Genomic DNA, 21,803 nt, shown 5'->3' on the forward strand with positions numbered 1-21,803 from the left:
GGTCTAATAAAACGATGGTTGAATATTGCCTTTTGTGTCGCGACGTGCAATGTCAATGGCATAGGATAGGAAGCCTAAGAAAAACAAAAACGCCTTGTTGCTTCAAAGATCTTAACTCCTTTCTTTTATTATTTTGTCTATTTCACATTACATGTTTAATATTATTGTTCTCTTTTATTCTGAGAGTAAAATTATTTTTCAGAGACATTTAAATACTCGCGTATATTCAATCAATTACATGCATCGATGTGAGATATAAAAAATATGTGGGGCGTGAAGTATATGATGCATCGATAATACAGTTACTGTTTCGTTCCAGCCATGTGAGAATAATCAATATTAAATAACCGTTGTAATTATAATATTACCTATTGTCCTAATTATAAGAGCTGATTGATTAATTTGAAGATATTAAAGAAGTAAGTTGAGTTAGTTATTTGTCCTAAATAGGTATTGTGTTTCCTAAAATATCTTTACTAATCAAATGTATTAACTAGAACTATCATTGGTAGAGTGGCTACTTTAGAAAAAAATGTATAAATACGAGAGACAAAGTAGATTGAGATCTTATATTTAATATCAAAATAAAAATCAAACAAGATTTTATATTAAATACCGAAGTCGTATCTTTTGTCAGACTTCCTTCAAAGCACGCGCCATATGTACGAGCATCTTTCAATAAATTTAATGAGTTTATGAAATTATTAAAAAATATATCCGTATCGTGTTCTTATCACACAACTTGATAATAATAAGTGTAAAAATGGATATTGCAAGCAGAGACAGAGGATTATGTCGCTGAATAATCTTCACCGTAAAAAACGCGTTGGGGACGAGGACTCTTGAATCAAACGGCAATAACGAGAGGGAAGCTTCTGCGTAAGACAGAAACTAAAGACCAGGCTTCACGCTCAATATAATAATTAATTTCCCACTCGAGCACCTCATACTCCAAGCCTACCAGTTCAACCTAATTAAAATAAAACGGACTACCAACTTTGTTTTAAAAAAATTACATTTTCTGGGTCTCTTGAGATTTTTTCTAAATTTTTTATATATACATATTCTTCTATTATTAAAGATAATTGTATTTAAAATACTGTAATATAGGTAACTCTTTTAATGAAGACTCCAATATTATTTTGTTATCATGCATGCGTGATTTTCTCCTGACTTTGTCTTGCTCTGTTCGGCCAACCGGAGTATGTTGCGGGACGCTCTTTTACACGTGTGAGCACAATGAAAATGCCGGAGTTTTTTTTTTCCCCCTGGTTGGTGGTAATGTGGGTGATGTTCGGATCGAGTCATAAATGATACTGCCTCCGGTTCTTATTATAAGATTCCGTTTGACTTTTTATTTGGTCCTAATTATAAGACTCCTATCCATTTTGTCTCTCATATTTATGCATTTTTTTCCAAGATAATCCTTCTAATAATGATAGTTCTAGCTAATATACTTAATTAGCAAGGATATTTTAGGAATGACAACACTTATTTATTACAAATAACTAACTCGACTTATTTCCTTAATCTCTTCAAATAAATCAACTGGGTCTTATAATTAGGATTGGAGATAACAGTAAATGGTGATGCAATGCAATCAACAAAAGCGGGGCTTTGTAATAATGAGTATTTGCATGCAGAAAATCATGAAGAATTTTGCCTATTATTTCAAACTGCATTAAATAAGTATGGCCCACGAGGGTAGGCCTCAAGTATCAGGAAGCTCGCGCGAATGAAATAGAATAAGTAAATAAATAAATAATAGAAGGTATTTTCCAATCAAACAATAGAGACTGATCCGACTTTCATCATATTCAAATAATTGGGAAACGCCAGCTTTTGTTTTTATTTACTTTTTTCACATCGCAGCACATACTGAATGTGAAATGCTGCCCAATGCTTACACAACAATTCCTGTATTTTGTCTGTCAGCGTTAATGAAAATTTGAATGCCAAATTTATATTATTGTGAAATCAAGCTTCACATTTTTTGCCACCAAAAAAAATCAAGCTTCAGTGCATTTTACAGAAAATTAAATATTTATAAATCATGAGCAAATTTTTTTTCTGGTTATGTTAATTTGATTTACTTCATAAGATATACTATATAATATAAATATATAATTTTATATAAAGACATGGGCATCTTTATGTTTATTCTACTTCTGGTTCTTAATATAAAACTTTTCCAATTCATTTTATTTTTCATATTTATATATTTTTTTAAAGATAGTCCTTCTAATAATAGTAATTTTAGTTAATAAATTGATTAGTAAGAATATTTTAAGAAAGACAACACCTATTTATTATAAATAATTAATTTAACTTATTTTTTAATTTATTTAAATTATTCGATCAGCTCTTATATTTAAGATAGGATGTAATACTATACTAATATTTTAATAATCATAAAGGTTTTTTTCCCTGTTAACCATATATATATATATAATCTGATATTTAATTTTAACTGAGCGAGAAACAGAGGGTAACCCAACTGTCATAAATTTTGGTTCTCTCCCCTTCCCTCCCTCCTTCGCTCTTTCTCTCTCAACCCCGAACTGATAAATTCCGCAGATCCCACAGAGAGATAGGCGATGACAGAGAGGCATAGCTGAGCGAAGGCACCCTTTACCAGCCATCACTCTGTTTCACGGACTCGCCGATTCTCTCGCCGCGTCAGATCTCGCTGTCGCATTGCCTGAGTTCCGGCGACGTTGCCGCCGGAATGTCCCTTCTCCCTTTCGATCGTTGCTCCCCAGGTAGGTTCTTGTATACTATTATCACTTTTATGGCCTGCGAGCTTCCGCATTTTCAGAAATTTCTCTTTGCCCGGTTCCTTTTGCCTGCCTTCGATCTCGCTATTATCGAAGCTCTTGCTTTTTGCTGCCACTCCAAACTCATTCCTTCTACTTTCTCTTTCTAGATTGGCCTTTTCTCTTGCTGCAGCCGCAGCTTTTTCCGAATCTGTTTTTGAACCAAGATACCACTTTTTGGGTATCGATTTGCTTCAAACAGTCATGATTTAATTTTACTGTCGGCGATGCTAAAATATTTTATTTTTCGGGAGAGGAGGGGCTAATTTTAGTACTTGGAGGCCGTTTCACTTCTAACCATGCTTCTAAGTTAACTGTGGTCTTGCTTCATGTGCTGGGGTTTTCGGCCTTAGAAACTGTTGTGGTTTCACTTAGTTGGTACGACTCATGGCGAATGCTGAATGCAGGTGTTTTAAGTCTCTGATCGCCGTCTTCAATATTTCTTTTCAATTTTCCAAATCTGAACGGACGCTTTTGCTCCTGATTCCTTAGTTCTACTTTCACGCATGACTTGATGTAATTATTAAAGTGAATAACGGCGTAATCTTTCACTGCCCATTTTAAACAAATATGGTTTATTGTGCTTCATAAAACTTTTATCAGACTTTCCTTCTTCGTTTTTCTCTCCGTGTTTTTGTTGTTAGCTCAGGCCATGACAGTGAGGCTTTAGATTGAATCACACTGTGCAATTTATACTTGGAGTTTTTTTTTTTTGTGTGTGGCCGGAGTCAGACCTAGGAACGCGTTGCTCTTTTTGCGTTGTAGATTATGTTCACTGTCTTGTTGAAGAAGCATTTGATTCTTGATTTTTCGCTCACCTGCGTTGTCTTTTAATATTATATCTTATCTGCCCAAAAAACTGTCATTCTCTTAGGTATGGTGCATAGAGGTTAATGTTGGAGCTCTATCACAGCAGCTGTTGAAATGAACGGGGTGCGGAACAAACAGATTCACAATATTGAGAAACCTTTTCCAGGATGCCTGGGAAGAATGGCAAACCTCTTTGATTTGTCTGCAGGTGTAACTGGAAACAGGCTACTCACAGATAAGCCGCATCATGATGGTGATTTCCTTTCTGTTATGTCTCCTTTTATGCTATCATAGTATTCAACATGTCACTGATTTGTGCTTTGTTGACTTGCAGCGTCACTTTCAAGGAGCCAATCTGATGTTACAAGGATCTTGAGTCCTCCTTTTGGTGATCAGATTGAAGATAAAGTGGTAAATTGGGTGTATTCATCTTTGTTGTCATTATATTATGACCCTAAAAGAAAACACAATTGAAATGATACTGGCAGTTACATGTAATCTTTGCTTCCTAGTTCTATCATATGCTTTGCTATACTGATTTCAGTTTTATTTTCACGGTGGATTTTGCAGATTATTTCCGACTTAACTAGAACATTTTCAAAGAACAGAATAAACGGGACGCCAATCAAGATGCTCATAGACCAAGAAATGTCAAAAGACATTGACTCTAAGCGCAGCCCACCAAATGTAGTTGCCAAATTAATGGGCCTTGAGGCCCTTCCTCTCGAAGATCCTTATCTAGCTGTGCAAAAAAGCCATAGTAAAGATTATACGCAACACAAGTGTGATCGTTCAGAAAAACCATCCAGACATTGGCAGCTGGAAGATAGTTATATGGACAAGCAAATGGTACATGAAGTTCATGACACCACAGGACAGGTTGGTTACAAGGATATTTATGAAGTATGGCGTCAATCTAGGAGCACCAGCCATGTAAGAGAGAAGACGCCAGAGAGAGGAAGGCGAAATCAAAGTCACAAAATTATGGAAGCAAAACATCTGTCTTCAGATGAGAAGACGTGCCAGTCCAAGGAAGTTGAAGACGCCTTGGAAGTTTTAAGTTCCAATAAAGATTTATTACTCAAGTTTCTGGCTTCTCAAAATCTTTGTGAATTTCAGCCAACACCACCACCTGAGACAAAACGTATTACTGTTCTGAAACCTTCAAAGATGATTGACAATGACAAATCTCCTTATAAGGAAAAGAATGATAAACCAGTCAAGAAACCAACTTATGTTGGGCAAGCTGCTGTATGGGACAAAAGGAATCATGGATACTCTCTGGCCAGTCAAAGGGTTGACGAGTATCCAGTTCAACCTACTCGAATAGTAGTATTGAAGCCTAGCTTTGGGAAGACACATGAGAGTAAGGCCGTGGTTACTCCAACGTCATCCTCATCTCAAGATCTGCAAATTGGAAGTCTCTATCAGGAACATGAAAATGATGTACTAGAATCAAGAAAGACAGCACAAGAGGTCACGGAGCAAATGCAAGAAATTCCTAGGGGCCTTCAAAGAGATGAAACTTTGTATTCGACAGTCTTTTCCAATGGCTATACTGGTGATGAGAGCTCATTTAATCAATCAGAAAATGAGTATGCAGCAGGGAATGATAGTGATTCAGAATTTATGTCTCCATCTCCTAGGCATTCTTGGGATTACATCAATCGTACTGGTAGCCCTTATTCTTCATCATCCTTTGGTCGTGCATCCAAATCTCTGGAATCCTCAGTATGCAGAGAGGCAAAGAAACGACTTTCTGAAAGATGGGCCATGATGGCATCAAATATGAATCCTCAGGAACGAAGTCAAGCACGGAGAAGCTCTACCTTAGGCGAGATGCTTGCTTTATCTGACATGAAGAAATCTGCAATTTCTCAGGTTGAGGTTATTATCAAAGACCAAGAACCGAGAGAATCTTGTTCCTGGAAAAGTAATTTCAGTGAAGAACACCTGGGCGATTCTCCCAAAAATCTTTCCAGGTCAAAGTCCGTCCTGTATCTTCTAATGTCTATGAAACTGGATTCAATGTTGAAGCTTGCAATTCAGAGGTTGGCTATACAGCTATTCCGAAGGAACTGGCAAAGTCAAAGAGCTCAAAATCATCATTTAAAGGGAAAGTTTCAAGTTTGCTCTTCTCAAGGAACAAAAGGTCGAGTAAGGAAAGATCTAGTCTATCTGAATCTAAAAACGAATCCCAATCTACTATGTTTGAAACGTCAAAATCTCCATCAAATTTTCCTGGGATCCATGGAGATGATTTGTCTCAGGGCTTCAACAGTGGCGGCTCTGGAGACCATTCTCATCATTATCTATGTGAAGCATCAACTAAATCTTCATCAGATTCAGTCCCTAAGGGACAAAAAGGCCTAATTTCTCTAGAGGTATTGGCTAGCATCATTCTGCATATTTAAATATATTATTATGTTGCATGTGCAAAAGTTGCTTTCCGTTGCTAATGACATCTTTAGGTCACTCGTTTACTCTTAACCAGGCACTTTCTTCATAGTCCGATTCTCTTTAATCCTCCTTTCCATCGCAAATTAAGGGGAAAGAAGAAATGAAACACAGAAAAACAGAATTAGGAATGCACTAAATATTAATTATTCTTTCACAATCTTGGAACAATTTTATGCTTCCTCCAACTTCATTTGTCATCTTAGACTTGGTATTGAGTAAAGCACAACATCTTTGAATTATATTGCAGATTCTAAAATGAATTGAGTGTGTTTATCCTCGGACAATATAAATGGAACATTTTATCTGTGCTGAAAATTCATAAACAATATACTGCAATTTCCTTAGACAGTGTTTGTTTTCACAGCCTGGATTGACTGTGTCAAAACCTGGTGCTCTGGGCATACCAAACCAAATCCAGGACCAGCCAAGTCCAATTTCAGTTTTAGAACCTCCATTTGAAGATGATAATGCGGCTCGAGCATCCTCTGACTGCATGAAGGCTGGACAGTTGGGTAAAGCTTCTACTCCACCTTCTCACTGTCATCCTAGCTATACTGAATAACTGAAGTTCCTGTTCGTTGTTATTGGTCGATAGATATATTATTCTTATATGGTCTGATTTCCATTCATTATGCAGGAACACAGGGACACTTGAAGTCTAATTTAATTGACAAATCACCACCTATAGAATCAATAGCCCGGACCCTCTCATGGGATGGTTCTTGTGCAGAGGTAGCAAGTTCGTATTCACTAAAACCATTGATGACTTCCCTCGATCCAGTGGCAGAGGAACGAGACTGTCTTGTGTTGGTCCAGAAGCTACTATCAGTGGCCGGCCTTGATGATCAAGTGCTGTCAGACTCATTTTACTCAAGATGGTATGCCCCCGAGAGCCCATTGGATCCATCATTGAGGGACAAATATGCCAATCTGAACAACAAAGAGCCTCTCCAGGAGACCAAACGAAGGCAGCAAAGATCAACTCGGATGCTTATATTTGACTGTGTCAGTGCTGTGTTAATGGAAATTGGTGGTTACGGATCAGAAAAGTGCCTAATGAGAAGGATATGCAGGCAGCAAGAGGGCTCATCTCCCCCACTGATGGACCTCGTTTTGTCCCGAGTGAAGGAAATGACATCTAGTGGGATGAAATTTGATTGGGGGGATGGTGGGGACAGCAACAGCATGATAATAGAAATGGTTGTTAGGGAGGAGGTTGTGGGGAAGGGATGGTTTGAGCTAGGGGGATTGGAGCTTGATATTCTAGGCATGGAAATAGAAGGGAAGTTGCTGGAAGAGCTTGTAGAGGAGGCTGTTGTTGATTTGACTGGTAGGGTCTAATAACAAGTCTTGGCAATCCTTTTTTACAAAGTATCTATTATTTGTGTATTTGACGATCAACATGTTGCCCTGCTTGGCTGATTTATTAATGCTTACAAAATTGTATCAAGATGTAGTTTAGCTGATGTTATATCTCTAGTTAATATAGGTGCCTTTGGAGTCCCTTGTTGCTCGCATAAACATTGTAGGAATGATGAAAACTTAATCGTGGAGAAAAGTTTGCATCTATGATGACAAAAGTTGCCATTTGGAAGAGATAGGATTTAGGTTTTGCTTGCATGGCATCACAAAACAAAAGGATGCAAAAATAGGAAAAAGAAATAAGGTGGGGTTAGCGGTCGTGCTTTAACAGCTGAAGAACCAATCTCGATATCAAGACACGATGGCAACATTGCAATAAGTGAAAAATACCCAAAAAGAAAAAAATAAAACAAGGAGTGAAGGACATGGCAATAAGTGAAAATCTAACGACGAATTCAGTTTTGAAGGTTTGATAAATGCGACTCCTTAGAGAATAGAGAATGAATGCCCTATCGTCTTTTGAACGCTCGACTTGCAATAGTTATAACGTGCGCCTGTGGTCCAAATCTTGGCACAGCTTTGTGTGCTGTACATTCCGTCAAATTGGCATGGACTATTCACTATCCTATTTCACTTTGATGTTTACACACACACACACACATTGGGGAACGAAAGAGGAAACATATATTGAAGGACAAATAATTTAATTTAAATTATTAGGAATGATTACCAACTCCAGAAACTTGACGTTTCAGCAGTTGCTGATGATTAAATTCACTGTACTGTCATACACTAATTGAGTTTCTATTTATTCTTTGTACTATTTGATGGTGTATTATGTGATTTTCTCTCCTCATAACATTGCAATTGCTTTTTCTTACCTGATCCTGTCGCTGTCCTGTCTTGTGTCTCTCCCTGGAGCGTTATTGAAAAGCTGGATGGATGGCCAACCTTATCACCTTCATGCACACCACCTTGTTCTGGTAGATATCGTACCAGTTTCAAAGACGAATCTACAAAGTATAATTTCCATTAAGAACCTGAGCTTTAAAAACAAACGCATACCATACACAAGTGGTGCTCAAAGTAATGTATTAATTAGCCTTTCCATCTTTATATAACTAGAGTCTGCATAAGATTCTCTTACAACAGCACATGGACAGTCGTTAGCCGTATTTGGTAAGAACAATTTGTGGTCCAAACAAAGATTGTACGTAGACTTTCATACTAATTTATAATCTTTTGCTTCGCTGTTAATATTTCTTCATTTGTTTAACAAGCGGGCTTCTTCAGAGGAGAGAACAGATAGATGACAATTATTAATTGCGTTCGATAAGATGAAACCCTGAAAGCTGAAAGGATAATAGTTGAAGCCTTGTGAACAAGGTAGTCAACTTGGATTGTGTGCCTGCAATTTTAGAAGCATGTGTCGTTTTTCAAATGAGAATGGACAAGGAGAAACACATAGCTAAATACCCACGTAAATTAGGATGAGATTCTTGGCAGCTAAGGTATGAAGGAGAACAGGACAGCGTTTTTCAAAATGAAGGGGGGAAAAATGGTGGGTATACATTTCTGTGAGGAAGAATATTCCCGAAGAGGAGCAACCAACGACATGTGTCTGGTCCCTGTGAGAATGCTCAAGAAGGAGCCAAAATTGTGGAATCTACAGCTTCAAATTAAATTGAAATAGATTCAATCTAGAAATCCCGTGACAGTGCTTTGGACTTGAGGAGAATAATTAACTTGAGTTCGTTCTTGAGATCTTAAATCTGCAGGCGGAACCGATAGAGTGAGCAGGGTCCATGAAAGGAACTGTGATTTTCTTTATCTCGTTATGTCATTGTCGAACATATAAAAAAGCGACACACACACACACACACACAGAGGGTCTTAAAATGGACAAATTTTATGATCGAACTCAGAAAGTTTAAGAAATTGTATATTTTCCAATAAAAATTAAATTTATCACTAATTCAAAAAAAATGTTTGCATTAACGTTCTAAAAGATTATAATCAATAGGAATCTAAAATAAGTCTTGGATAGTACAAGTTTTAATAACTTTCTTAATATTTAATGGTATCTTCAGATCTTATGAATTACTATAATTTTTTGAATTCTTTGTAGCGTACTTTTTGCGCAATTTCAATTCTTAAACATAAAATTTTTCATGTATACGGGGAAGCTTCTGCTTCTTATCCCTTTAGAAGATTTTTTATTCGCTAGGAAAATGTTATCTGTGAGAATTTCTGTCCTGGAGGCCTTCGCACAGAAAGACACAACGCTAGCGCAAACATTATAGCATCAGATTTTGAAGGCCAAAGCAAAAAAACCCACAAACTTTAGACTAGTTCCATATAATTGTCATATTTACCATTTATTGACGACAAATTTATTTCATAAAAATATCTAAATTACATCAATGTCGATCTACTCCAGAACTTGATTTTCAGGCAGTAGAAGTATCTAAGTCTATAAATGAATATGTATGTGAGAGGTGCTGAATGGCCGAATTCTGATTCTATACACAACATTCTGATACTTATTAAGGGCCCCGCGGTGGGGGGTCAAAAGGAAGTGGCGATAAAATACATTTATGCATGTAGATTTTCTAAAATACAAATGAGACAACTGAAAAGAAAATGCTGAAACCAAAGATATACGCATATACATATGATACAGAATTGCTCGTGGGCCTGAAGAGATCTCACTGCCTGGAATTACTGCCCAGTAAGGAGTTCTGAACTGGTAAGCTGTACTTGTCACCAGAGTTTAATCCATACTGCATAATTGAAGCAATCAATCAAGTGTATATTAACAAAAAGGCAAAAGGGGACTGCAATAACCAACAGTATCAGCAAAGCTCAGTCGTAGTTTTTACAAGTATTGACTAATAACTAATTGTTTGCAAGGCCTAGACACTAGAGTAACGAGGCAGCAAGATCAAGGTCATCTTCTATTACACAGGTATGCCTTCCAAGAATAAATATGGAAGAAACTACTCCAGATGTTTTTATTCCATAAGTCCATAGATAGGTGGGTGTTTAGGGTCACAACAGAAGGATTATATCTGCGCTCCAATTCTTAGAAATATTGGTAGAACATAATCACTGGTTTTGTTCCTAATCAATTCAAAGTGTTCAAGTGAACTATAAAGTAACCATTTCATTACAACAGATACACTTAATATTATTGTGATGATTTGAATTCATATAATTAATTAAAATTAATTAATACTACATGTCTCACCAGCATACCTTATCTCTTAGCCGTGAGTTCCAGATGTTTGAGATGATTCCTTTGTTTTGACTCTTGGTAGATCCAGATGGCTGGCCAGATGGATGATTCAGTTGGGGTTCCCAGTTCCTACCACCAACATCATAGTCATCCTCATTATCAAAATCTGCTTTCTGAGGAGAAATTGTGGCTCGCAGAATTAATGCCAGTAGAAGAGATAAAGCCTGAGGTTAACGCCAGACAAGTGAGCAATTAGAATAATGGAACATAGGCAATTGCTAAAATCAATTTACACAAGGGACTCCATGATGGCATTTTATGAGGCTCTACAAATTTGACTATATGCGAGATTCTGATGCCAAGGAATAGAGGCAATCATAACCAATCTAGCTGATTTGGCGCACACATCCAGTGCATAAAAAAACAAATGAACTAAAATCTATGTGAGGATGGAACCACAGACATCCATTTGAATCATACGCTCTACCTGATAAGATCTCCTTCATCCTAAACCCTATGATTGACCAGATATAAACTTCCAGTAACATGCAGAAAGGCCTTTGAATTTGAACAATTCAAACAATTCCAGATTTCTATGAATGCTGGGTGAAAAATCCCCAACTCAGAAGATGAGGACAGAATATACTGCACATGAACATGAAGGGGCTAGTGTATGTAATTTATTCATTTATCATGGATAAGTCATGAAAGATAGCCAGAGCCCGTCACCAAAATTGCAGCAGAATATACCTGGATTATAAGCACGGCAAGGCCAATCCATTTACATATATCTATATTATCTGCAATGAATGCCCGAAGGCTATCAAGTTCACCAGTTGGATCATATGGAAAATCCTGTAATGGCAAGAATTTACATATTTTAAAGTTTACGAAGGGATACAACTGTTAGATGGAGTTAACATGTTAACGTGAGTGGGGAAAGAAAGAAAGAACCTCTTCCCAGTGATGGTCAATTGCAATGAGTCCCACCAGAGCAGCCTCTAGTAAGAGGACTACTGAAATGAGTATCGTGTACTGGCAGTGGAGAAAGTCAAGGAATAAACTGGGAATGAAGATTAAATAACTGAAAATGAAACATCTAAGGATTGCACATAAAATATCTTTCAGAGTAAAATGAGAATCAATTCTAAACCAAACTGAAACGGGAAAACAAATAATTTCACTTTGAGTGGGATACAAAGCACAAGCAGCAACTATGAATAACTTCAGCTGCAATGCAACCCAAGAAAGTAATGCAGCACAACACTATACCCAACCCCATAAAAGAGTAGATGAACCTGCCGGCAATGGATACACGGAAAAATTGAAAAAAGAAAATTGCATTAATAACCACCAAATATTAAGAATTTAAGATCCTCACTGAATAATAGCAGATTAATGATGACTTAAAGATACATGAAAATTAGAGAGGTGGAGGAGGTGTGCAAATAGATACTCTATCAAGGGACCATACATGCATCCATACATCACTCGCTTTTAATCCTTCCATTTTTAAACTCATTCAATTATATACTAATCATATTATACGAGATAATACCCTATCCTCCAGTAAAATGGCAATAAAGAATAATCAGAAAAAATAACAATTAAGCTTAGTTCTGTCCTGCCACTTGCATATGGTCCCGAATCATAAAACTAAATCTCAGTATTTGATTCTCTCAATTCAAATAATTAAGAAGGGGACAATAGACGATCTGCAAAAGTTACCAAGGTGTGGGAAGCTTGCAGGAACTGAAATCGAGGAGAAGTCCACCATCGAATCTGGAAACCGTGTCGGCGGCAAGATTTAAAGGGGTGAATTGTGCAGAACCCCAGTTGGGGCGAGAATTAGAGGAGATAGATGGGGAGGAAGAAGTTGGAGAACTAGCCGGCGAAGGTTGAACAGGAATGTGATGGTTCCATTGATTGATCATCCATATCGAGTAGAGGAGAATTGAAACCCCCACGAAAGCATGAAGAAAATTTAAGAATTTAAGAAGGAAAGCTAAGAACGCATGGCAACAATTGCGACGCATGGTTCGGCGTCTGGGTCTTCAGCGATTTGGAGGGAAAACACCGACCTTATCTCATGGACGATTCCCTCGACAAGAATTTCTTCAGATAATCGAATGGCCAGATTGGTTTCGTAGTTTTCCCTTCCGGAAAAAAACAAATATTACATTCCGACTGTTTTTGAGTTTCCCGAATAATTTCAAGAATTTTATTCACCTTTATCCGTATCTGGCGTGGGAGGCGGGCCCAAAAATATGAGTTTGTGAGGGCATAGTATGAATATGATTTTATAAAAATAAATATAATTATAACTTTTTATTAAATTAAGATGACAACAAAAATTATTACAATTAAATACCAAATAAAAGTGAGAAATTATACAATTTTAATAACATTAAAAATTAATTCAGATAAATTAAAATTATAGTCTTTTTTATCGGAAAAATATTTATTCCTTTTGTGTGGTAGTGAAATTTTCTGACAATTTTTAATATGAATCATCCCAAAAGTTATTTTCTAATTTATTGTAAAGTGTCGTTTTATTGATAAATTGAAATTATGGTTTAAAAATTTAGTTCATAAACTAAGAAAAATTTAAAAAAATAATGAAGAACATGTTATTATGGTTTTCTAGAGGGCATAGTTTTATTCGGGAAGCCTGCTATATTGCTTCTGTATGAAGCATGTGAGATTGGGATCTTGTGCTGCTTGTTCTTCTGCTTCTTCTTCCTCTTTTCCTATACCATTGTGCATTTTTGCTTCTTCTCCCTCTTTTGCTCCATCTCACTGGACTTGCTGTAAGATATTTTTAATTAAATTATGCATTCTCAAAAAAGTCAACTATTATATGGGGAAGATTGTAAAAAATAGCTCAATATCCCATTCACATCTCTGTAAATTACAAGATGAAGGCATAATTCTCACAGCTTTCAAAGGGCTTGTCAAAAAGACTTAGAAATAAAAATATTCAACCATTAAATAACAGCATTACAGCAACACATCATCTAACTCAGGGGTGTTTGTTAATCCTTAAAAACACTTAACAAAATATTTTCATATAAATTGAAACAAAATTTTCCTCATGTATTTATTTTATATACTGTAAAATTATTTTTAAAATTATAATTTGTTTCCATTCAAATATTCTTTTGTACAACCAAAAAGCTTCTATGAAACCTGTTACAGTGAGATCAAAGTGAGTACCATTTGTTTAATGAAAAAGGGTGAAATTTTTTTCGAGAAAATGTGCGCCCTTACTGTTTTTTTTGACCTTTTGCAAAACCAAACCCCCCCCCCCCGGGCAAAAAAAAAAAAAAAAAGACATGGTTCATCTTCGCGGTTCTTGCCGACAGGAAATATTACTCTTCGCGGTTTAGAGCTGAAGAGGAAATGACAGTAATTTGACTCCCTGTCGCAGGCAGAGTAACCATCACTAACCCCCTGGCTCTAGTGTTATTTCCTTTCATCCGCATGCGTTACATTGTGTTCGTGTTGATTTGCAGAGCTTTATGCCTTTATTTCCCCCCTAATTTACGGTTATTACTGACATCAGGGCGCGCGCGTACTAATCGGATACTTGCACGGGGTATTCATTGTATTACTGATTGTTGAAATGGTAGAGGTTCCATCTTTGGTATCTCTGTGCTTGGACGTCCTCAAGAAAGAGATCATCCAAGGCTAGTGCTTTTCTATAATTATGCTATCTTTTTCATATTTCTCCTGGATGAAAAAATGTTTAGCATTTTGATTTGATCGTTTAAAGTCGGGAAGTTTTAAAAAATAGTGCAAAATGATTGCAGGGGATGGTGTTCTACCACCTGTCTATTTACTCCCTTCTGAGTTGTTGCACGCCCTAATTATGTGTTTGCCTCCCTTCGGATTGTGGAAGTTGCAGAATGAAATGTATGTTGAGTTCTCACATTGACTACAAATATTATGTTCATTTTTCTCGATACGTATATACCCAATCATCCAGCGGTCTAATTAGTTCTTACTATGTTGTATTAGCTGGCTTGTTTTAGACTTCTTTATTCGACATTGCAAACCGCTGTTTATCTACCTGGTCTATACATATACAAAAATTTTGAAGATAAGCTCCTTCTTGCAGAGGATTGTGTCATTTTATGCACTGACTATATTTTAGTTTTGTCTTGCGCATCGTGTTGCGTGCGTACCCATGAAAATTTATCAATGGCATTGATGATGCTATTGTCAATGCTAAAGTTTTCATGTCTCTCCTCATGATTTTTGGAATTAAACTCTTAACAACTATTGTTGGTTCCTTTATGTACTCTCAGTTTCTCATACCGGTTGGGTCACGGTCATATTCTTATTGAAACAGGCCACTTGATGGTCAACAATCGGAGGGGTATTCTATCGATCACTCAACAAACAAGAGAAAACGTGGAAGGTAGGAATATATTTTATACTCCTCATTGGTGCATGTAACATTTGAAAGTATTTTTCTTTATATGCAAGGAATCTTGTTATTACAGGGATGGGAATATAGATAATGCTTGGCAGGTGTTCTTTAAGTTACGATGGCCTGATCTTGCTGAGCAGACCCAACCAACTGACTGGCAGCAAGCATATTGGGAGACACACTTGCAAAAGTAATGAAATACGCCTTTTTTTAATGCTGAATTGCTAATCATATGACGATGGCGTCATTCAGAACTCATTTTCTAAAATCTACATGAAATAACAGCTGTCTCGATGAAGCAGCAGAAATGGCACTAGTCCCATCTTTTAAAGGATATATTGGTGACGTACTGATCCCTGGTATTATGATAAGTTGCCCCCTCTGACACTCACTCGCTCAAATTTGTGTTTAATTTCCTTCTAGCTTGACCTCAGTCATTGATCTCTTCAGTGTTCACTGGTGATACACAATATTAAATTTCACCTGAAATGATATTATTGGCTGCTATTATTTCTATTTGTGAGGAGTGAGGACATAAATTTATTTATTTTTTTAACCTGAAAAGATATCTATAATCCTTTAGAAATCGATAAAAGTCTAGGATGACCTGGAGTAACGACAAAAAAAGTGATTGCGTCATTGAAAGCTTTTTGGAATTGCTCCACTTTCCATTTTGCACCAATCTTTCAAGTTTTACTTTTGTAAATAATGTATATCTATCATGTGATTTCCTGAGAATTGAGCTTTTAAGAAAATCAAGTTTCTTATAATCTGCTCTAGTAGCATTTACAACCTTTGTATATTCCTGCTTCTTTCATGCCTTAGCTTTTCACCTTCTACCCCTCTTCCTTGCAGAGATCATATTGAAACATGTCGGTATTTTGGGACATCCTGATCATTCAACTTTTGACCATGCAAAACTTTCATACCATTGTCAACAATTTGGCCACTATGCAAGGTAAGATGTTACAATGTTATTGTGTATTATAACTCATAAAGGGGTGTCTCTTTTTTGAAAGGGTTAATATAAATTTTGGTCCTTTAAGTTTACTTTTATTTTGGTTTTGGTCTTTTAAGTTTCAAATCATAGGTTTTGGTCTCTCAAGTTGCTTTTCATTTAAAACATTAGTCCATGTAATCTAATAAAAACTTGCACCATTTTGCTCTTACAGGGACCAAAACTTGTGGTTTGAAACTTGAGGGACCAGATAGCTTGTTATTTAACAAGACTAATGAATGAAATGATAGAGCCATGTGTTTCATATGTGTTCTTGGATGGAATACTTTCTGCTCACATCTTGAATAGTTAGTCAGTTTGGGCCCGGTTTACTAACTAACGTCCACTGTACCATAATTGAGGGTTAAAGTTGGTCTTTGTCTGCACTATGCAGTGATAATCCTTCATGATTATAACTGTTTTGGAGGGGATGTTATGTATTACCGCATGCTTTATTGAATGAGTCTTTTGTTTCTTATGTTACTTTGTATTTGTATTGATGCAGATATCTGAGGCTTCAAAATGTTTTATGTACTGCAGAAACTAGTGTAAGTGGTGTTTTCTAGAATTTCATGAAAAATATTGTTTTTATCAAATCAACATGCTCTTCTGAAGTTTGGTCCTTGTATTTTTTTTTTTTTTAATCTAGCTTGAAATTTATTCATTCCTCAGTCTACGTTCTCTTTGGTATTCATCTTCTTGGAGTTGTAGACATTATTTTGGCAAATGGTTATGCCAAATTTTTCAATGAAAAGAGAAACATCCTTTCCTGCATTTTACTTGTTAGAAAACACACAAATGATGGAGATGAGGTCTTCAATTTATTGCTTGTACCTTTATTATATGAGCTGAACGTATTCATGCGTTGTGATTTGTAGAATTTGTTGAGAGAATGCAAGCTGCAACAAGTCACACTAAGGTGCATCAGATCCAAAGATCAAGTAAGTTTGCTTCTTATGTATAATGGATGTAATATATGCACAATGCCCACTTAAATGATCAATTTTTTGTTTCAGTTTTGCTCATCTCGTAATACTGCCAACAATTAAATAAGATTGGCTGGGCTTAATATGAATAGAGTAGTTAGCTTACAACTAGTTAACTGCATTGGGTTCACTTGTTTTCTTCTTCTTTTTTTTTTGTAAATTTTATCCTTTCTCACTGTAATCCATCTTGATGACTTATATATATGGGGGCCTATTGAGGATGTAGATTGTCAAAGCAGAAAAGAGTTGAAAGCTTCAATTTTCACGCCATGCGCTGAAGCACCTCCTCTTTTGATGTGTTAATTATGTTATACTTAGCAAATATAATAGATTCTATGTTTCTCTTTATGGGTTTATTGCCCACTTGTTACCTTGGGATTGATGTTTTCATACACACCATTTCACAGATTGATGGATTATGCAAACTTCTCACTCGACATAGTAAAACATTATCATCGCTGGAATTTGTTCACTGCTCACTCTCCTCAGATTCTGTTAATGCAATATGTGGTGCTCTAGCTTTGAATGGTGTCCAAAGACATGGGTTACAGCACTTCTCCATCAATTCATCAAGCTTTCGGGAATCAGGAACAATTTCATTGCCTAGTGGACTTGTGTCTTTTCTGTCTTCAGCAAGGTTTGTATTGGCAATTGTTTTTCTCTAAAACGGGTTATTGCTTAGTCTAAGTCTCAATTGATTACAAGAAGTCTACTAAGTTTCACTACGCAAAATCTGATGTGATTGGAAAAAATTGGTAAATTTTTCTCTCTGGTAATTTTTTTTAAATGCTTCTGTGACTGTCAGGTCATTATGCTCATTAAAATTCTCTGACAACAACCTTGGCCGGAATTTTGCAAGAGCTCTTTTTCTTACTCTTCTTAATCTTTCTTCTAGCATATCCATCCTTGACCTTTCTGATAATAATGTGAGTTTTTCATCCTAATATTTTTGTGTTTTGACTTATTAATATCAACCTGCTGTGAAGTTTCACAAACTTGTAGATTGCAGGATGGCTCTCTGACTTTAAACGGAGGCCTTTGAGTGACTCCTATCCATCTTTTGGAACTGGGAAGTCCTTGCAACTGCTGCGCGTACTCAATCTCAGGTAGCACCCTTCTAAAATGTAATTTCGTTCTTTCGGTTTGATATGGGAATTCTTCTGTTACCAGTTTCTATTGGCTGTGGTGAACAGCTGACTTGTTACTGAAGATGAATGAAGGTTTCTATAAAATTCTTCTTGTTCATGTATGTTGCATGGCATCAGTTCCATTTTTATAAGTGTTACGTGAGCTGCTGTAGGACATAGGCAATAAAATTACAACAGCTGCTCTCCAGTTTTAATCCATACTTGATGAACATGAAATTTCTAATTTGGTTGCAGGGGAAATAATTTACGGAAAGATGATATTGAAAGTCTTAGATGTGCTCTCACTCAAATGCCGAACTTGGAGGATCTGGATTTAAGTGACAATCCCATTGAGGATGAAGGAGTCATGTAAATTGTGTTTTTGTTATCTAGTTGTATATACTTTAAAGATATTTTTGGTCTCTCACTTTCTTTTATCAATCTTGCAGGAGTTTGATTCCCTTTTTCGACAAAGCATATGAATCACGCTCTTCCTTGGCTGATTTGAAATTGGAGAACTGTGAGCTGTCCTGTGACGGTGTGAGTCATCTTCTTCCTGCCATTTCTACCTTTGAAGGACGATTGAAGTCACTTTCTGTTGCTGACAATTTCCTAGGAAGGTTCGTTTGCAGGCAAGCAAATTCTCTTATTATTACTCAAACCCTCTCTCTATTTTTGTTTTAATTGATTTTTGGCATTTAGTGAAGTAGCGGGGGCTTTAGCAAAATATATCAGCACATGTGTTAAAGCACTTAATGTTGGAGGCATTGGATTGGGTCCATCTGGTTTTCAAAAGCTTCGAGACCTAATGAAGGGAGAGCTTGAGCTTGTGAAAATTAATATAAGGTTTGGAGTTATGCATTAAATTCTGTTTCCTCTGTTGTCTGATTTAGCTTATGGAAGAAAATGACACGTTAGTCTATTTGTTCAGCAAAAACCGTGGTGGGATTGAAACCGCTATGTTTTTAACAAAGCTCTTGTCACACGCTCCTCAACTAACCAAAGTGAATGCTGCAATGAATCTTATGCCAACAGAATGCTTGACCATCATTTGCGCTGCATTGAGACTTGCAAGAGGTATTTCTATTGTAACTGTTTCTTGTAATTTATGTCCTCTCGATCATTAAGTTGATTAGTTGCTACAACATGGCTGCTGAACTCCCATTTGTAATCACTGGGATACTAATGGCAATGTATTATAGTCACCATAAATATCTAATCTAACTCATCTTTCAACCTGGTTTCATCCAATCCATCATCTGATTGCCACGTGGACTTCAGGTTTTCATTGGAATCTGGACTATACCTGACATATCCGACTGATTTTATTTTTTCCACCTTTTGGGGCCTTGACATATCCAACTGATTTTAAGCACATATTTATTGAATATGTAAGCTTGCAAGTCTAAGTTTGCAATTGCAACTTAGTGATTATAGCTTGAAAATAAAATGTAATTTAACGTCCCAGCCATAGCAATAGCAGGCATGTTTACAAAACTTGTGCCCTCTGTCATATGAATTGCCCCATGTGTGCATTATTGCATTGCTTAAAACCTGTTAAAATGCTAGTTAAATCAGAAAATACCACCGCTGCTAAAAAGTTTGAAATAGAATTCGGATATCCTCACGCTATTACACACTAATCACTTGATCTGATTGGGAGGTAGTTTGGAAATTGTCTTTTTGCGTTGAATTCTGCCTGTCACCTTCAGATTTGTGTCTTATGCTTTAGGTAATCTTGAACATTTGGACCTTTCGGGACATATTTGGAAGTATGAGCCGGATCATGCTTCACTTCATGCTGAGTTTGTACGTAATGGAAAGCATATCTTGATTCTTCCATCATCGTCAGCGTTAGTTGCACCCTATGACGATGATCCCTAGACAACAGATCTCACATGCTCTGAATTCAGGTTACAAGGCATGTTCTTCTTCTACTTCCTGGATCACAATGCATGTTGACACTATTTCTTGTATATTGCCTGCAAAATATACGACAAAGTTTGAAGCAATTTTATTATGTGGATTTCAATCTTGAGCAGATCTGTTGTCTTTTGTTTTGACTAAATGAGATCGCTTTTTCTCCGTAGTGTATCATATTTTCAATGAACCTTTTGATTAGATAATGCGCTACTACACAGACAAATATGTTGTGTCATAACAATCTAAATCATGGTGGATGGTGATAGAAAAGATGGAAACAGACAAGATATCTAATCCTACCCATAAAGAGATGGACAGAATTGGCTCATCGAATATAACGGATTGGAATGATGTTACTGCTCATAATTTTATATAATAATTCTTGTGGTTCTTTTGGTTAAAGTTAGATGAAATTATCTAAGTATGCAAGTAGTATTTTGATGATGCCTTTGAATGTTTCTGACTTGTTTTTTAGTGTAGGAGAAAAAAAGAAGAATTAAATTCGAAATATCTCAAATTTCCAGACTGGGACTCATCCCAAATTTCTCATCATCCACTTAATTGGACTTGCATGGTATTTTCATATGAAAAGGAACCTGACGTGATGAAGCAAAAGCAGAAGGGGACAACTGTTTCCTCCTTCATTTGTTTATGTTGAGCTTTTGTCCAGGGTTGTTGATTAGGCTTTGTCGTGAAATTACGCTATATTTTTCGTGTCCCATCTAATCGCAAAACAAGGTGGACCAAACCATATAACAAAGCAATAATGCTTGTGAAGGACCCGTGAACGAACAATTTAAAGCTATTGATTAACTCATCTCGTTTGCATTTTTAAGCTTAGCCTTCATCATTACTTGGATATGCAAAATGTCCTGGGACCATCATTATTTTTGGAAATGATAGTAGTGATTTAAAGTTAAATGATAGCCTTAAATAAATAAATGAAATAAACAGCAGCGACAACTTCTTATAATTATTTACCAAAAAACCAAAAACTTCTTTCAATTATCTCGACTTCTAATTAGGGGGGTGATCTGTACGAAATTGTCCAAGTAATGCGGGAAACTACAGCCAGTTTATTATAGAATGATCCATAAATTAATTACTACGATTAACTTACCTTAATTTCAAGTCTACGCTCCATAGAAAAATTTTGCTTTCAAGTTTAGTCTCATCAAAAGCTCTGTTCAACAAACCCGCATGACTCGAGCAAAGATAATCAAGGGATTCCATGCTTAATTAGTTAACCGTCGTTATTATCTCTATCCATTTCAGGCTTGAAGGCAAGTCACTATGCTTTCGGTTCTGGCAATTAATACGAAAGCATTCTGATGAATTAAACGTGCTGGAAACTACGGAACGTTTCTTTGTGTGCAATCAGGCTCTAATCTCAAACTACAAACGATTGCTTGTGGAATATCCATCACTACAGGACTTTTTTTTTTTAATTGTTATTAACCCAGTTAATGATTTGACGTGAAGCTCTGGTCATTTAGGGGAATCCAATTCCAATGTTAAGTTCTGGATATTTCAGTTCAATGTACCCGCGTTGGGGTTAAAATTTCAGTTCAGAGAATTAGGTGAGACTGTATAATCAAATTTTGTTGGTGATTGGATGTCGGCTATAGCCACAAAAAACAGTCTCTGTT

General features: G+C 36.4%; 2 protein-coding genes and 1 pseudogene across 6 annotated transcripts; 2 read left to right on the forward strand and 1 right to left on the reverse strand.

Annotated features, from left to right (window-relative positions):
* Window positions 1-2,531: 2,531 nt before the first annotated feature.
* LOC114723538 (uncharacterized) lies at window positions 2,532-7,655 on the forward strand (annotated as a pseudogene).
* Window positions 7,656-9,810: 2,155 nt separating this feature from the next.
* On the reverse strand, window positions 9,811-12,880 carry LOC114723539 (tetraspanin-18). Of its 2 annotated transcripts, none has more exons than XM_028909726.1 (6): window positions 12,415-12,880; window positions 11,885-11,984; window positions 11,641-11,721; window positions 11,437-11,541; window positions 10,699-10,910; window positions 9,811-10,231 (listed from the first exon to the last, which is right to left on the reverse strand). In XM_028909726.1, exons 1-6 carry the CDS (start codon window positions 12,720-12,722, stop codon window positions 10,222-10,224), a joined length of 816 nt encoding a protein of 271 aa, XP_028765559.1. In that variant the 5' UTR covers window positions 12,723-12,880; the 3' UTR covers window positions 9,811-10,221. The 2 variants fall into 2 exon arrangements, with proteins under 2 accessions (XP_028765559.1, XP_028765557.1); XM_028909724.1 differs by having other exon boundaries at window positions 10,707-10,910; window positions 12,415-12,878.
* A 1,174-nt stretch (window positions 12,881-14,054) lies between these two features.
* Window positions 14,055-20,336, forward strand: LOC114723540 (protein NLRC3). Of its 4 annotated transcripts, none has more exons than XM_028909727.1 (17): window positions 14,055-14,121; window positions 14,252-14,375; window positions 14,499-14,601; window positions 15,041-15,109; window positions 15,195-15,311; window positions 15,407-15,480; window positions 15,977-16,079; window positions 16,624-16,666; window positions 16,997-17,059; window positions 17,512-17,741; window positions 17,910-18,030; window positions 18,107-18,210; window positions 18,487-18,600; window positions 18,681-18,863; window positions 18,934-19,077; window positions 19,163-19,308; window positions 19,964-20,336. In XM_028909727.1, exons 2-17 carry the CDS (start codon window positions 14,312-14,314, stop codon window positions 20,113-20,115), a joined length of 1,830 nt encoding a protein of 609 aa, XP_028765560.1. In that variant the 5' UTR covers window positions 14,055-14,121; window positions 14,252-14,311; the 3' UTR covers window positions 20,116-20,336. The 4 variants fall into 4 exon arrangements, with proteins under 4 accessions (XP_028765560.1, XP_028765561.1, XP_028765562.1 ...); XM_028909728.1 differs by having other exon boundaries at window positions 18,681-18,851; XM_028909729.1 differs by having other exon boundaries at window positions 15,407-15,462.
* The last annotated feature ends 1,467 nt before the right edge of the window (window positions 20,337-21,803 follow it).

This window comes from Neltuma alba, unplaced genomic scaffold (genome assembly GCF_004799145.2).
Source record: "Neltuma alba isolate B1F8T4 unplaced genomic scaffold, ASM479914v2 tig00012145_pilon, whole genome shotgun sequence".
Lineage (NCBI taxonomy): Eukaryota > Viridiplantae > Streptophyta > Magnoliopsida > Fabales > Fabaceae > Neltuma > Neltuma alba.

Coding starts and splice junctions, on each gene's coding strand:
- LOC114723540 (XM_028909727.1), top strand. CDS start 14,312: ATGGTAGAGGTTCCATCTTTGGTATCTCTGTGCTTGGACGTCCTCAAG. Junction 15,312..15,406: donor TGGGAGACACACTTGCAAAA/GTAATGAAATAC, acceptor ATGAAATAACAG/CTGTCTCGATGAAGCAGCAG. Junction 18,211..18,486: donor CTGCGCGTACTCAATCTCAG/GTAGCACCCTTC, acceptor ATTTGGTTGCAG/GGGAAATAATTTACGGAAAG.
- LOC114723539 (XM_028909724.1), bottom strand. CDS start 12,722: ATGCGTCGCAATTGTTGCCATGCGTTCTTAGCTTTCCTTCTTAAATTC. Junction 11,985..12,414: donor TGCAAGCTTCCCACACCTTG/GTAACTTTTGCA, acceptor CATTGCCGGCAG/GTTCATCTACTCTTTTATGG. Junction 11,722..11,884: donor ATAGTTGCTGCTTGTGCTTT/GTATCCCACTCA, acceptor CTCCACTGCCAG/TACACGATACTCATTTCAGT.